The sequence below is a fragment of the Ceratotherium simum genome, chromosome 27 (genome assembly GCF_057802395.1).
Source record: "Ceratotherium simum simum isolate JZ-2026a chromosome 27, ASM5780239v1, whole genome shotgun sequence".
Classification (NCBI taxonomy): domain Eukaryota; kingdom Metazoa; phylum Chordata; class Mammalia; order Perissodactyla; family Rhinocerotidae; genus Ceratotherium; species Ceratotherium simum.
In genome coordinates, this window is record NC_141926.1 from 925,549 (window position 1) to 937,873 (window position 12,325).

General features: G+C 60.0%; 1 protein-coding gene across 2 annotated transcripts in view; it reads right to left on the reverse strand.

Moving 5' to 3' along the window:
* Positions 1-5,771: 5,771 nt before the first annotated feature.
* COL6A2 (collagen type VI alpha 2 chain) overlaps positions 5,772-12,325 on the reverse strand; it is a 34,532-nt gene continuing 27,978 nt past the window's right edge. Inside the window, exon 28 of one of the 2 annotated variants that reach the window (XM_004429676.3) lies at positions 5,772-7,235. In XM_004429676.3, coding sequence (XP_004429733.1) covers positions 6,637-7,235 — 599 coding nt within the window. In that variant the 3' untranslated portion in view covers positions 5,772-6,636. Of the gene's footprint in view, positions 7,236-7,804; positions 9,637-12,325 lie in introns of those variants that run through there. The other variant, XM_004429677.3, reaches the window with a different exon arrangement.

Sequence of the window (12,325 nt, forward strand, 5' to 3'; positions counted from 1 at the left end):
GGGCTCAGCCACACGACTCACATTGGCTGATGGGATGTGGGCTGAAGGGACAGCACGCAGTGCCTGCCCTGCCGTGGGAGGCTCACTTGTCTCTGCTTGCCCCTCTGGGGGCTTCTGACCTCCACCCCCAGAACACCTTTGCTGAGCGCCTGCTGCCATCGGCCTGAGCCCCAGAATGGACGCACAGGGCGTGGAGCCTCCCCACTGACCACAGCCCCACGGTGTGAGTCGGGACTGAGACGATCCCCAGAGTTTTAAGTGGAGCTGCCCCGGTTGGTCCATGAGTGGAATAAATGCTAACTGTCCATCCATCCGTGAGACTGTGTGGCTGGTCATTACAGAGCAGTCGCTGACTGATACGCTTCCCAACAGCATGTTGTCAAATTGGGGCCTTTGCCCTGAGAGGTGGAAGGTGAGCGTCCTGTGGCTTCACGTCTTTTGTTCTCTCTGAGGTTGGCCGGCCGTCTTTTCACGTCATTGATGCTCTACCTCCTTTTCTGGGGTCATTTCATGTGCCTGTGTCTCTATTGAGCACGAGACTAAGTCCTGACACCCACCAGCCTCCAGCTCCTTCTGGGGGCATCTCCTGCCTCAGCTGCGCCTGCTGTGGCCCCACACCCTCAAATTCTTTCCAGATGGTTACTTACACGTAAAAAACAAAAAGTATGAATGTACTTACTAGACAACAATATAGGATATTAAAAGAAAATAATTTCGAGAGTACATCCTTCTTAAGCAAGGGGAGACCCCAAATACCTTAAACACTTGTTTCTGGTAAAAGACATCCTAACCCAGGGAAATGACAAGAATCCTATTGGAAGGAGACAAAATCCAACCCCTGTAACAGGCAAAGAGTTATCATTGACCAACATAAAAAGCTCCTACAAATCAAACTGAACAGGCTGGCGCACCCTGGAGAGAGCCAGTGTGTGCACGTGTGTGGTGAGTCTGCTTGTCTGCATGCACGTGTGCATGTGTGTGAGCACGTGTACGTGCGTGTGCGCAAATGCAAGGAAAGCTCCTGGGGGTTCCCAGCCGTGGTGACTCTGGGGGAGGGTCTGCAGGGGGAGGGTCACCAGTACCTTGGCTGTATTTCTTCCCTTGTGGCTTGAATTTGCTGGCAACAAACGCATGATGGAGTACTACTTCATACGAAACACACCCAGGGTCTCCCTTGCCCCTGCTGATCGAGCAGGCCAGTGGGGGTCACACTGGGAGCAGAGGGGTCTCAGGAAATGAGGAGTTGACACACCGTGTGCTGCCGACCCTGGCTAGAGGAGCTGACTCTAATCAAGGGCCTCCCCGATCCAGGGCATGTGCCTCGCTTGGGTTCATCCCACAGGCTTGGCCTCAGCTCCCCATCAGCCGCCCCCCACCCTGGGCTTTATGGGTGGAGAGGCTGAGGCTCGGCACGGTTTCAGGTCGGAGCTGGGCTGCGACCCGAGCGTTGGCACAGGCTCTACGGGCTCTGCTCAGCGACCCCAGGAGGCGTCCAGCTGGCGTCTTCACCTCCTTCCTCTTGTCCCAGTGCCTCTGGAGACCCACACTGGACCCAGGCCACTGTGAGCTGGATCTGTCCCACTCCTTGTGACCAAGGCTGGGCCAGCACTGGGCCCCCTTCCCTCATCACTCATGGTCTCAGGGACTGGGTAGGTGTCATTGTTTACGGTAACATCTCCTCCCGGGGGCCTGGGAAGACCATGGACCCTTCCCTGCCGGCCGCCAGCCCTGGTCCAGGGGTGCAAGCAGGTGAGCTTTTCGGGGCAGGGAGGATGGCAGCTTCTTTGGCCCTTGAGGTCAGGTGAGCCTCTAGGAGGCAGGTGGCTGTGGGGACTGGGAGCCGCTGTGGGAGAGCTGCTGGGCGCTCTGTGGCCTCTGTGGCCTCATGACCCTGTGGCCTCTCCAGGGACGGGCGTGAGGAAAGGAGGCTGAATGGAAGGGAAACCACCCGGGCAAAGGAGAGCAGAGGCCAAGTCACACCACCAACAGGAAAACTCAGCTGGGGCAGTGCCCTGCCCGGCGGTGCCGGCTCTTTCTGAGGAACTGCCCTCCAGGGCTGGCAGCTCGGCTGACCCCCACCACCCAGCATGTGAGGGGCCTGTGAGGCCACGCGCCCCACAGCTGTCCCCTCACTGCGGGCCCTGCTGCCCTGAGGATAAGCTCCTGCTCAGCTCTCTCCACCTTGTCTCCTCCTGGGAATTTTCTGTGGGGGTGCCATCCGTGGGTCGGGGCTGCAGACACAGGTGCAGAGAAGGCCGCTGAGCGGAGCTGGGTCTGGCTCCCCAGAGTCCAAGTGGTTTGGGGAGTGCTCGTGGGGCCGAAGGTCGGCCTAGCCCTGAGCCTCTGGTCCTGAGTGTGTGCCCAGGGGGCCTCCTCGTCCCCCTTCTCCTCGGTGACCACGGAGGACATGGGCTCTCCCAGATGCAGGGAGCAGGAGCCCCCATGCGGCCCTGCATAGCTGTCAGGCGGCACGGCAGGGGTCTGCCCGAGTGTCAGGCCTCCCTGGAGGAGCCTGCTGTGGGATATGACCCAGCGTGTTGAGCACTGGGTTGTCCACCGCTACCAGGAGGTGAGTCCTGGGGCCGGGGAAGGGAGATGGCCCTTACGTCAGGAGCACAGAGGAGTTGGATGGTCTGGCTGTCATTTGGGACCCGCTTTGACGGGATGGGCCTGGGAGTATCCTACATTCCCCCTTCCATTTCGTGGGTCAGGAGGTGGGCATTAGCCTTGGGTTATTAGTGAGAGCATGTTGGTGAGGGGATGTGTATGAGGGATGTTGGTGAAGGGGTGTAGGAGAGGGGACTTTGGTGAGGGGACCTTATTGTGGGGACATTTGTGAGGGCCAGTTTGTGAGGTGATGTTTGTGAGGGAGGTTGGCAATGGACGTTATTGAGGGAATGATTTTGAGGGGACATAATTGGGGGGATGTTAGGAAGGGGACATGAGTGTGGAGAAGTTTGTGAGGGGACATTGTGGGGGATTTTGTTAAGGGGACATTAGTATGGGGATGTTGGTGAAGTGATGTTAGTGTGGTGATCTTAGTGAAGGGACATGGGTGAAGAGACGTTAATGAGGGGACATTAGTCAGTGAAAATTATTGAGGGAATGACAGTGAGAGGATATTGGTGTGGAGACTTTGGTGAAGAATGTTCGTGGGGGACATTGTGAGGGCGCATTGGTAGAGCAATGTTTGTGAGGGCTGTTGGTGTGGGCATGTTGCTGTGGGGATGTTGGTGAGGGAATTGTTGAGGGGACATTTGTGAGAGACGTTAGTGAGACTATACTAGTGAGACGACGTTAGTTGGGGATATTAGTGAGGGGATATTGGTGAGTGAATGTTATTGAGGGGGCATTAGTGAGGGAGTAATGGTGAGGGGATGTTAATGTGGGGATATTGGTGATGAGAATTTAGTGAGGGGACATTGGTGAGGGATGTTGGTGACAGGTTGTTACTAAGGGACATAGGTGAGAGGATGTTATTGAGGGGACGTTAGTGAGGGATGTTAGTGAGGGAATATTGGTGTGGGGATGTTTATAAGGGCATAGTGGTGAGATGACATTTGTGTGGGGTGTTGGTGAGGGGACTTTTGTGATGGGATGTTAATGAGGGAAGGTTAATGTGGGACGTTAGTGTGGGGACGTTAGAATGGTGACGTTTGTGAGGGTCATCAGTGAGGGGATGTTTGTGTGGAAATGCTGTTGGGGGATGTTAGGGAGGGGACATTTAATGTGGGCATTAGTGTGGGGACATTAGTGTGGGTGAGGGGACGTTGGTAAGGGGATGTTATGTACGGACATTAGTTAGGGCACGTTAGTGGGAGGACGCTGGTGAGGGGATGTCGGTGTGGGCACATTGGTGAGGGAACCCTGGTGAGGAGACATTAGTGTGGGGACGTTAGTGAGGGGCTGTGCCACTCTGAGAAATGGGAGCATGGCTGGTCCACGCCCCTCACTGAGACTCTGAGGACCTGGATCACTCTGGTCTGATCTGTCCTTCCTGCTGGGAGTGGGACTGACAGGCATGACATCCACTCAGGCCAAGGGACCACCTTGTACACTGTGTCTCAGAGGTCACAGAGTAAGTGTCTTGTTCCTGGGTAAGGGGACCCATGGCCTTGTGCACACTTTTGAGACCTGGGGACTTCCCTGGGCTCTCACAGGGACCTGGGACCTCCACTCCTGGACACTATATGCTGGTGATGCCTCGTGGTTGGCACCCCTCGCTTTCCTGGGTGGGTTCTGTGGCCACTCTGCTGTGTGCCTTGTCTGCCCTGACTTCCTTCTGTGACCTTTGCCCCAGGCAAGCCCATCTGGGTTAATCTTTGCTGAGTCTCCTTCACTCATGTCCACTTCTCTCAGGGGACAGGAAACATGTCCGAGCGGGACCCAGTGGGGATGAGTAGGCAGAGCAGGGGGCCCAACCAACTGGGCCATGGTAGAGGCTCTGAGGGTGTCCAGTGTGTATGGAGTGAAAGGTCCTGTATGAAACCGTCACAGAATCCTAACTCAAACATCACACATGGCAGGCAGTGTGTCTGAGGGTCCCTCCGAGGAGCTGAGGGCTGGGGAGGTGGGGCCTGCTGGGGCTGGACCTCAGACATGTGGGCTCAGAGGGCAGCCCCGAGAGGGGGTTGGCACCCTTGCCCTTGGGGGAGTTTGGGGCCCCCAGCAGAGAACTCTTCGGATACCAGTGTGGCGAGCACTCTGAGGGTCTCGGAGCTGGCCTCCACCCTCAAAGAGCCCCACCCACCTGCTTATCCATCTCATAAGTCCCTTCGAAAGGGACAGATGTTCTCGCCTCCTGAGGGTCAGAGCTGAACACACAGGGGCCGGTGTCACAGAGAGGGACGTCCTTTCCCTTGCAGAGGTGGACCTGGGCAGGGCTCAGTGGGCAGAACTCGGGGTGTGTGGAGGGAGGGGCCTCTGCCTCCCCCACCCCGACCCCAGGAAGTTCACAGGCAAGCGCTGCTGTCTGAGGCCTCTTCTCTTTCTCTTGCTGGCACTTTGTAGGTTCTTTGGGGCGAGGGGAAATGGAGGCAGGGGAAGAGAAAACACTGGTTTGAAGCCCTGCCCTCCAGCTGCAGGCTGTGTAGGCAGATGTCAAGAGAGCTGGAAATACCGCAAAATGAGTTCATCATCCCCAAAAGGGGATGAGCAAGGTGTCAGCATGTTCTGGGCTGATTGTGTCCTCCAAATTCACATGTTGAAGTCCTAGCCCCCAGTACCTCAGAATGTGACCTTATTTGGAAATAGAGTCCTTGCAGATGGAATTAGTTGAGATGAGGTCAGACTGGGGTACGGTGGGCCCTAACCTGTAGTGACTGGTGTCCTTGTAAGAAGGGGAAATGTGGACACGGACATGCACAGGGAGAACGCCTCGAGAAGATCGAGTAATGCTGAGAAGTCAAAGGAACCATCAGGAGCTGGAGAGAGCCTGGAACAGATCCTCCCCTAGAGCCTCCGACAGGAGCCCGGGCCTGCCGACACCTGGTCTCAGACCTCTGGCCTCCAGACCACGAGACAAGCAATCTCTGTGGTTCAAGCCACTCGGCTGTGGCAGCCCTAGCACAGAGTAACAACAGGAGCAGAGCATCTGCCTGCGGGAACCAGTGGTTTAATACGGCACTTCCCAGAGGGCGAGCTTCAGACCCGGGGGTCTGAACAGAAGGTCACTGAAGTTGCCAGAGCAAAAAAGAATCTATCTATCTGTCCACAGAATATTTTCATACAAACCAACAAACATTCTTAAAGCACGTTGGCTCTGGTTTGGGGATAGAGAGAGACTTCATCGATCAAGCAGTATCCTTTTCAGCCCAAAGCCGACCAGACAGGGTGGATTCCACGCTTGAGGTGTCCAGTCTGTGCACTTGGAGATGGTGTGGGTGGCCAGCGCCTGGAGGCAGCACCTGCCCCTAAGAGAGGAGGCCAGGCCGGGCACCACTGCATGCACAGGGCAAGTGGGGGGGATGGGGCCCTGGGGGTATGGTGAAGCCTGGTGGGCATAGGAACGGGCTGAGCGTCCCACTGGCTGCCCTGAGGGGGTCCCTGGTGGGCACAGACACATAGAACTGGGGAGCAGGAGGGGGTTCAAAGCCTTTATTGGATTGGGGTGTGTGCACACACGGACATGCTGAGCCTGCTGGCACAGCTGTCTGACCTGGGGCAGGTTAACCCCAGAGGTGAAGGGGAGACCCAAGAGTAGGGCTGGGAGGGGGCAGGCTCAGAGAGCTGCTGGAGGGGCTGGAGGGGTGGATGCGAGTCCTGGGATGAGGCTGGGCTGAGGGAGGCCAAGGGGACAAGGGGCCTGTGGATGCAGGTCTGGAGCGCTGGCCGCTGGAGTGGCTCTGGGAAGTTTCTGAGGTCCGTGAATGGCGTGGAACGCAGGGAGTGGGAGACAGAGAGGAGGGGCCGTGGGCTCGGGCTCAGGGCTGCGGGATCCCTGGGAGCAGCTGGGGGTGGGCGAGGTCCTCCTGACTTCACACCACACATGGAGAGACCGAGGCCGCACGCAGCGCGCAGGACCTCTGGGTGGGTCTGAGCAGCACCACGGACAGGAGGACGGCGCCCGCGGGTGCGGGGGAACTAAAGGGCCAGGGTGGGGCGGAGGGCACGAGGCGGGGTCTGGGGTCCGGGGGACTAGCAGATCCAGCGGATGAACCTGTCGAAGAAGCCGGGCTGCGCCAGGCTGTCATAGTCCTTCTCTCGGAAGATGGCGGCCGTGTCGCCCAGGCTGATCTTGGAGAGCACGTCCGCGTCCACGTCGCCGCCCACGGCCACCACGGTGGGCACCACGTTCTGCTTGCGCATGGAGTGCACCGCCTCCTCCAGGCTGTCGTTGCCCGTGACGCCGTCCGTGAGGAACACGAAGCCCAGCTCGGCGTGGCGGCGCGCCCCTGCCCGCGCGCCCTGCACCACGTAGTTGATGGCGTGCACGATGCCCGAGCCCACGTGCGAGAAGGAGTTGAGGTAGCGCGCGCCGGCCAGCGCTTCCTGGATGGCCGTCAGGTTGAAGGTCAGCGGGAAGGCCACCTGCTGCTCGCCCGGGCCCCCGAACTGCAGCAGCGCCACGCGCGCGTTGAGCGGGTCGTCGTCCCTGCGCGCCAGTGTCAGCCTCCGGGACACCTCTTCCACGAAGCGCCGCGCCTTGTGGAAGTTCTGCTCGCCCAGCCGCTCGGAGCCGTCCAGCAGGAAGACGATGTCCACCGGCCGCTGCGTGCACTGGGCCACGTACAGCTCTGGGGGCAAACGGGGTGGTGGGCGGGGCGATCCAGGTGAGGCCCCCACGGCCCTGCCCTGGCCCCTCCCTGGCCGCGCCCCTCTGTGGCCACACACGGCCCAGGCCAGACTCCGCTCTGGCCAAGCCCACTCTGGCCATTTGCTGTGCTCCGTCTCTTTATGCAACCCTTGCTCACCGGAGCCACATGGACACTGGGGCTTGGGAGGGTCTGCACCCAAAATCACCCATGCTGGGCAGGGGTCCAGCATCCCACCCCATCTCCTCAGACACATAACCATCCCAGCAGGAAACCACCCCAAAGCCAAGGGCTGAGGGGCCCGTTTCCACCATCCAAGCACCATCTCTGCCCAGTGGCCTCCTCAGGCCCTTGTGGGTGGGAAGGGGTCCATAAAGCCCAAGAACTGGATACCCCCAAAAGGGCCACGATCTGTGGGAAGTGGGGTTGGGAGAGAGGGGCAGGGGGCTGTCATCAATTTGTACTTGTGTAAAAAGACCTCATGAAGACCCCCAGCCCTGAAGACCCCCAGACGCAAGGACCCACCTCCGGCTGTGACTCCCTCACTTTCCCTGTCCCAGAGCACTGGCTGGGCCACATCTCACTGGCCTCGGAGCATCGGAAAGAGGAGCCCACGTCCACTCCAACTGGACAAGGCTTTGGTGGGCAGTGGCACAGGTATGGCCAGACCCCTGCGGCAGCCCAGGTGACTCCCTGTCACCTGAGGAGACCCCTGTCCCCATCTGGTGGTCACCAGCCCTGAACATGCCAGACAGCGTGGGGGTGAGGCTGCAGCCAGGGCTGAGGCTGGGCCTCTGGGGAACATGGATGCCACGGCCCAGCCTGAAAACCAGCTCTCCACACTCATGCGACCACGGGCTGGGACACAGCCCACCCAGCACGGCCACACAGCCAGGCCCTGCCTTGTGGCCTTGCCCAAGACCTCAACTCTAATCACCACTGGGGATGGGTAGGGATGGGGCTGCTCTCCCTGCTTGTCTCCAGCTCCTCAGCCCCACAGGCCCCACTCCTGGACGTGGGTGCAGAGGCCTCTGGTCACAGCCCAGGTGTGCCAACCCCCAGGAGCGCGGGGATCCCACTGGGAAGGAGATCCTGAGGTGCAGCACCACAACTAGGGCCTGAGCCCAGGACCCGGCTTCCGGGTGGCCACCTGCGCAGCGACGGCTACGGTCCAGCCCCAGCCAGCAGCAAGTCACCCCAGCACCACACTCGACCAGAGCAACGCATCCACGATCTTGGTTTCTCAGCCTTTATAGAATGTTTACGAGGTGCTCACAGCATCTGAAGGACACTCCCCGGGTGCTGGGCGGCCGGCAGAGGGAGCGGGCGTTTCTGGCAGAGATTTGTCTCTAAGGAGCTTATTAATGATGTAGCTTATCTGGGCGGAAGTGCAGACGAAGAGCAGCTTCTGCTTTACATTCAGCAGCTGGAACTTGCAGAAAACGTCTCGCAAGTTCTCTAGGTGCCCCTGGACTTCCAGGTCCCCAGGAGCAGAGACGGACGCGCGGGGGCAGCTGGTCTGGGGGAGTTTTCCTCAATGCATCACCGGGAGGCCGACGACAATGCACAGTGACGGCGGGCACAGAGGTGGGAGGTTAAGTTGGGAGTTGTGCGGTTGTTTACTAGGCTCTGCTCTTCCCTTTCCCTTTTTGGCTAAATAAGGGCCCCCCAAAAGGCACCACGTCCTAATCCTGGAGCCTGTGAAATCAACCTTGTATGGCAAAAAAGGACTCTGCGGATGGGATCAAATCACAGACCTTGACGTGGGGAGACTATCCTGGGTTACCTGGCGGGCCTTAAATGCCTCCGCAAGTGTCCTTACAAGAGAGGCAGAGACATCAGGCTACAGGAGCGGGGAGGCCACGTGACACGGAGCAGAGGTAGGAGCCGGGAGAGGAGGAAGAGCCTCCCCAGAGCCCCAGACGGAGCATGGCCCTGTGACACCTAGACTTTGGACTTCCGGCCCCAGACGGAGAAGACAGATCCATGCTGCCCTGAGCCCCCCATGTACAGTGGGCAGCCCCAGGGAGCTAACACAGCTGGGTGGGGGCACTTCTGGCCATCTCTGCACACAGGCGGCCTGCGCTTCAGCAGAGCGCCAGAGCAGTCTCGGGGTCCCCCACAATGTCTTTGTGCACCAGCTTGAAGGTGTCAATGAACAGCTCCATCCAGTCCTGCCGCTCATTTCCCGTGGCGAACTTGGCCCGCTCGGCAGTGTACACCAGCACGGCCACCAGCCGGGAGTAGGCGGCCGGGTCCTGCGTGAACTCCGTGGAGTTTAGCAACTGTTGGATCAGGGGGATGGTCTTGGGGAAGGAGTTGTCCGGGCCCTCTTCTGTGCGGAGGAAGGTGACCGGGGACTCGCCGCCGGGCCACGGTCCATCTGCGGGGCATCCAGAGAAGGCCATCAGGGCCTTGGTCCACGTGAGCGGGCCTCCGGCGCCCTCCTCGGCCAAGAGCAAGGCGCCTCTCTCCTCGGAGGCGAGTTAGGACCAAAGCGAGGAAGGAGGATTAGCTCAGCGTGGGGTCGGCGAGGAGGCAGGGAAGCACGGCCCCCAACGAAGGCACGGGGCGCCAGAGCTGAGCAGGGGCCGGGGGAGCCAGCGGCAGAGCGCATTGCCGAGGAGCCGGGGAGCGGAAGCGCCTGTGGGTCGCCATGAGCCTTGGGAACCACAGGACTGATGGCCAAACAGCCGCAGTGAGATCGACCAGACACCAGTGCGGCTGCTGACAGCTCATGGCCAAGTGCCCGCGATGACCCCAGTGCCCCTTAAAATGCTCAGCACTGCCAGGAGAATTTCCTGTTTGTTCCAGCCCAAGCCTGGTGTCGGCAGGTGGCCCTGGACCCCTCAGAGCAGGGACGTTAGCTTGCCACTATCACTTCTTCTCTGCCCTTGAGACGCGACTCCTCCACCGCCCAGACTGTCTCCTCCGGGGCCTGGGAGCAACTCTGAGTATAGACACTCCCTCTCCCAGTCCCCGTTGGGGGACACGCGGGAGGTCAGGGCCCAACTCCGTGGGCGCCGTGCTCCGACTGCACCACCGCCTCCTGTCCTGAAGGTGAGAAGCTTCTCTCTCCCCTGGGCAAGTGCAGTCAGCAACCCAGGGGGCTGGCCCCACGGCCCCCAGTGCCCTCAGTGCCCTCCCTTCAGCACTGGCCTTCAGTCTCCTGCCTTCCTCTGGAGAAGCCGAGCTCAGCTCACCCCGGATCCTCCCTGCTGCAGGACCTATCCATGCATACGATCTGTTTCTCTTTGACGCTCTGTGGTTCTGGCACAACCGAGCCGCCCCCTGGCCTGGTCCAAGCCCAGGCGTGGCTGGGGCTCCGGGTGGACAGGGCCATTTGGCCCAGAAGGTAAGGGCCACAGCAGAGCTGGCAGTGTCCACCCAGCGACCTATTTGCAGCCCCGAAATGCCAGGTCCACGCATGTCAAGGCGATGGTTTCTATAGTGACGCCTGCTTCCTCCCCCTCTGGGCACAGCATCTAATTTGCTGGGAAATTTCTAGTCATTTTAAAGGAGGACGATTTAGGAGAAGGTGGGGAGGGTCTCCAGGGGGGCTGCTCCCTTTCCCTGTCGGGTCCTGCGGGCCCCGGGGGCCAGCGTTACTCTAACACCAAAACCAGACCAAGGCCTCACAAGAAAGATACCACAGCCCAAGGGCTCTCGTGAACATCGATGCAAACACCTTCAGCAAAATATTAGCAAATGGAATCCAACAACACATAAAAAACGTACACACCACAACCAAGTGGACTTATCCTGGGTCTGCAGGCTGGTTCCCCATCTGAAAATCAGCTAACGGAATCCATCACGTCAACAGGCTAACAATGAAACGCCACACGGTCGCACCAACGGATGCAGAGAAAGCGTGTGACAAGGTCCCACACTCACAATAATCACTCTCATGAACCAGGGATGGAGGGAACGGTCCCCGACTTGACAAGGAGCCTCCACAAACAGCCTCAGCTGATGTCACGCCCAGCAGTGAGAGACTCGCAACTTTCCTGCTAACATCAGGGACGGGGCAGGGCACAGGGCCCTCCTGGGCCCTGGCACCAGGGGCTGGTCTGGTTCCTGCCCTTGAGGGGCCAGTTGACCCTGGGACCCCACCCCGGGAGGACCCGCGCCTGGCAGGGCGGCTGCAGCCCAGGGCTGATGCTCTCAGGCCAGCACCTTGGGTTTCCAGTGGCTCCGGGCACCACACACAGCAGTCCCTAGCTGACTCTGGGGACCCCAGGCCGTCTCCCATGGGAACCCCACAGCTCGCCGACGGCCGTAGCGTGGTCGTGATAGAACCTCGACGAGCATTTCCTTGGAAGTTCCCCATCAGCACAAATGTGGGGACCCTGCCCCGACTCCCCACGGCTCTTCTCCTCAGTCACCTCATGCCTTTGAACCTGCCCAGGAGCCCACCTGATGCCCCGGAGGAGCCTACACGTGAGCCCAGGAAACGCTGGCTTCACGGGCAGATGTGGATGCTCCGCGGCCCACGGTTTCCTGTCTGCATCCTCTGTTGGACCTGCCAACACAGCTGGGCCCTGTCCCCCTTCACGGCGGCCTCGCCTCCCACAGCCAGCTCTGGGGTCCCTGCCTCAACGCTCCTGGGAGGAAACAGACCTGGTGCCCATGTCCCAGCTGGAGGGTCCCCTGGCTGCAGGACCCGGGCAGGTGGGGTCAAGGCTTGCCGAGGGGGCTTGCTCCTGGTGCCCCCAGGGCACTTGCGTGGGCTCCATGGCCCCAGTCACTGTGCTGCCCAGTAGAGTGTGGATGACCCCGTCCTGCCCCTTCTCAGCCCCTGGGGGTCCCCTCAAGGACAGGCTCTGTGCACCCCTGTGCTCCAGCCTCGCATACAAGTGCAACCTCGTCTGGCGGGAGGCATGGGCCCTCCGGGCAAGCTGGGTCTGCTCCCAGAGAAGCCCGCGCCGTCAGGGGTAGAAGCAGGCGCGTCAGCCGGTTACTGTGTGCCCGTCGGCGTTCACCTCCCGGACGCTTTTCAATCAGCCGTTTCATTGACTGGATCCAGGGCTCCAGCCTGTGGGAGTCGGGCAGCCCTCCAGTGTCTGTCCCTC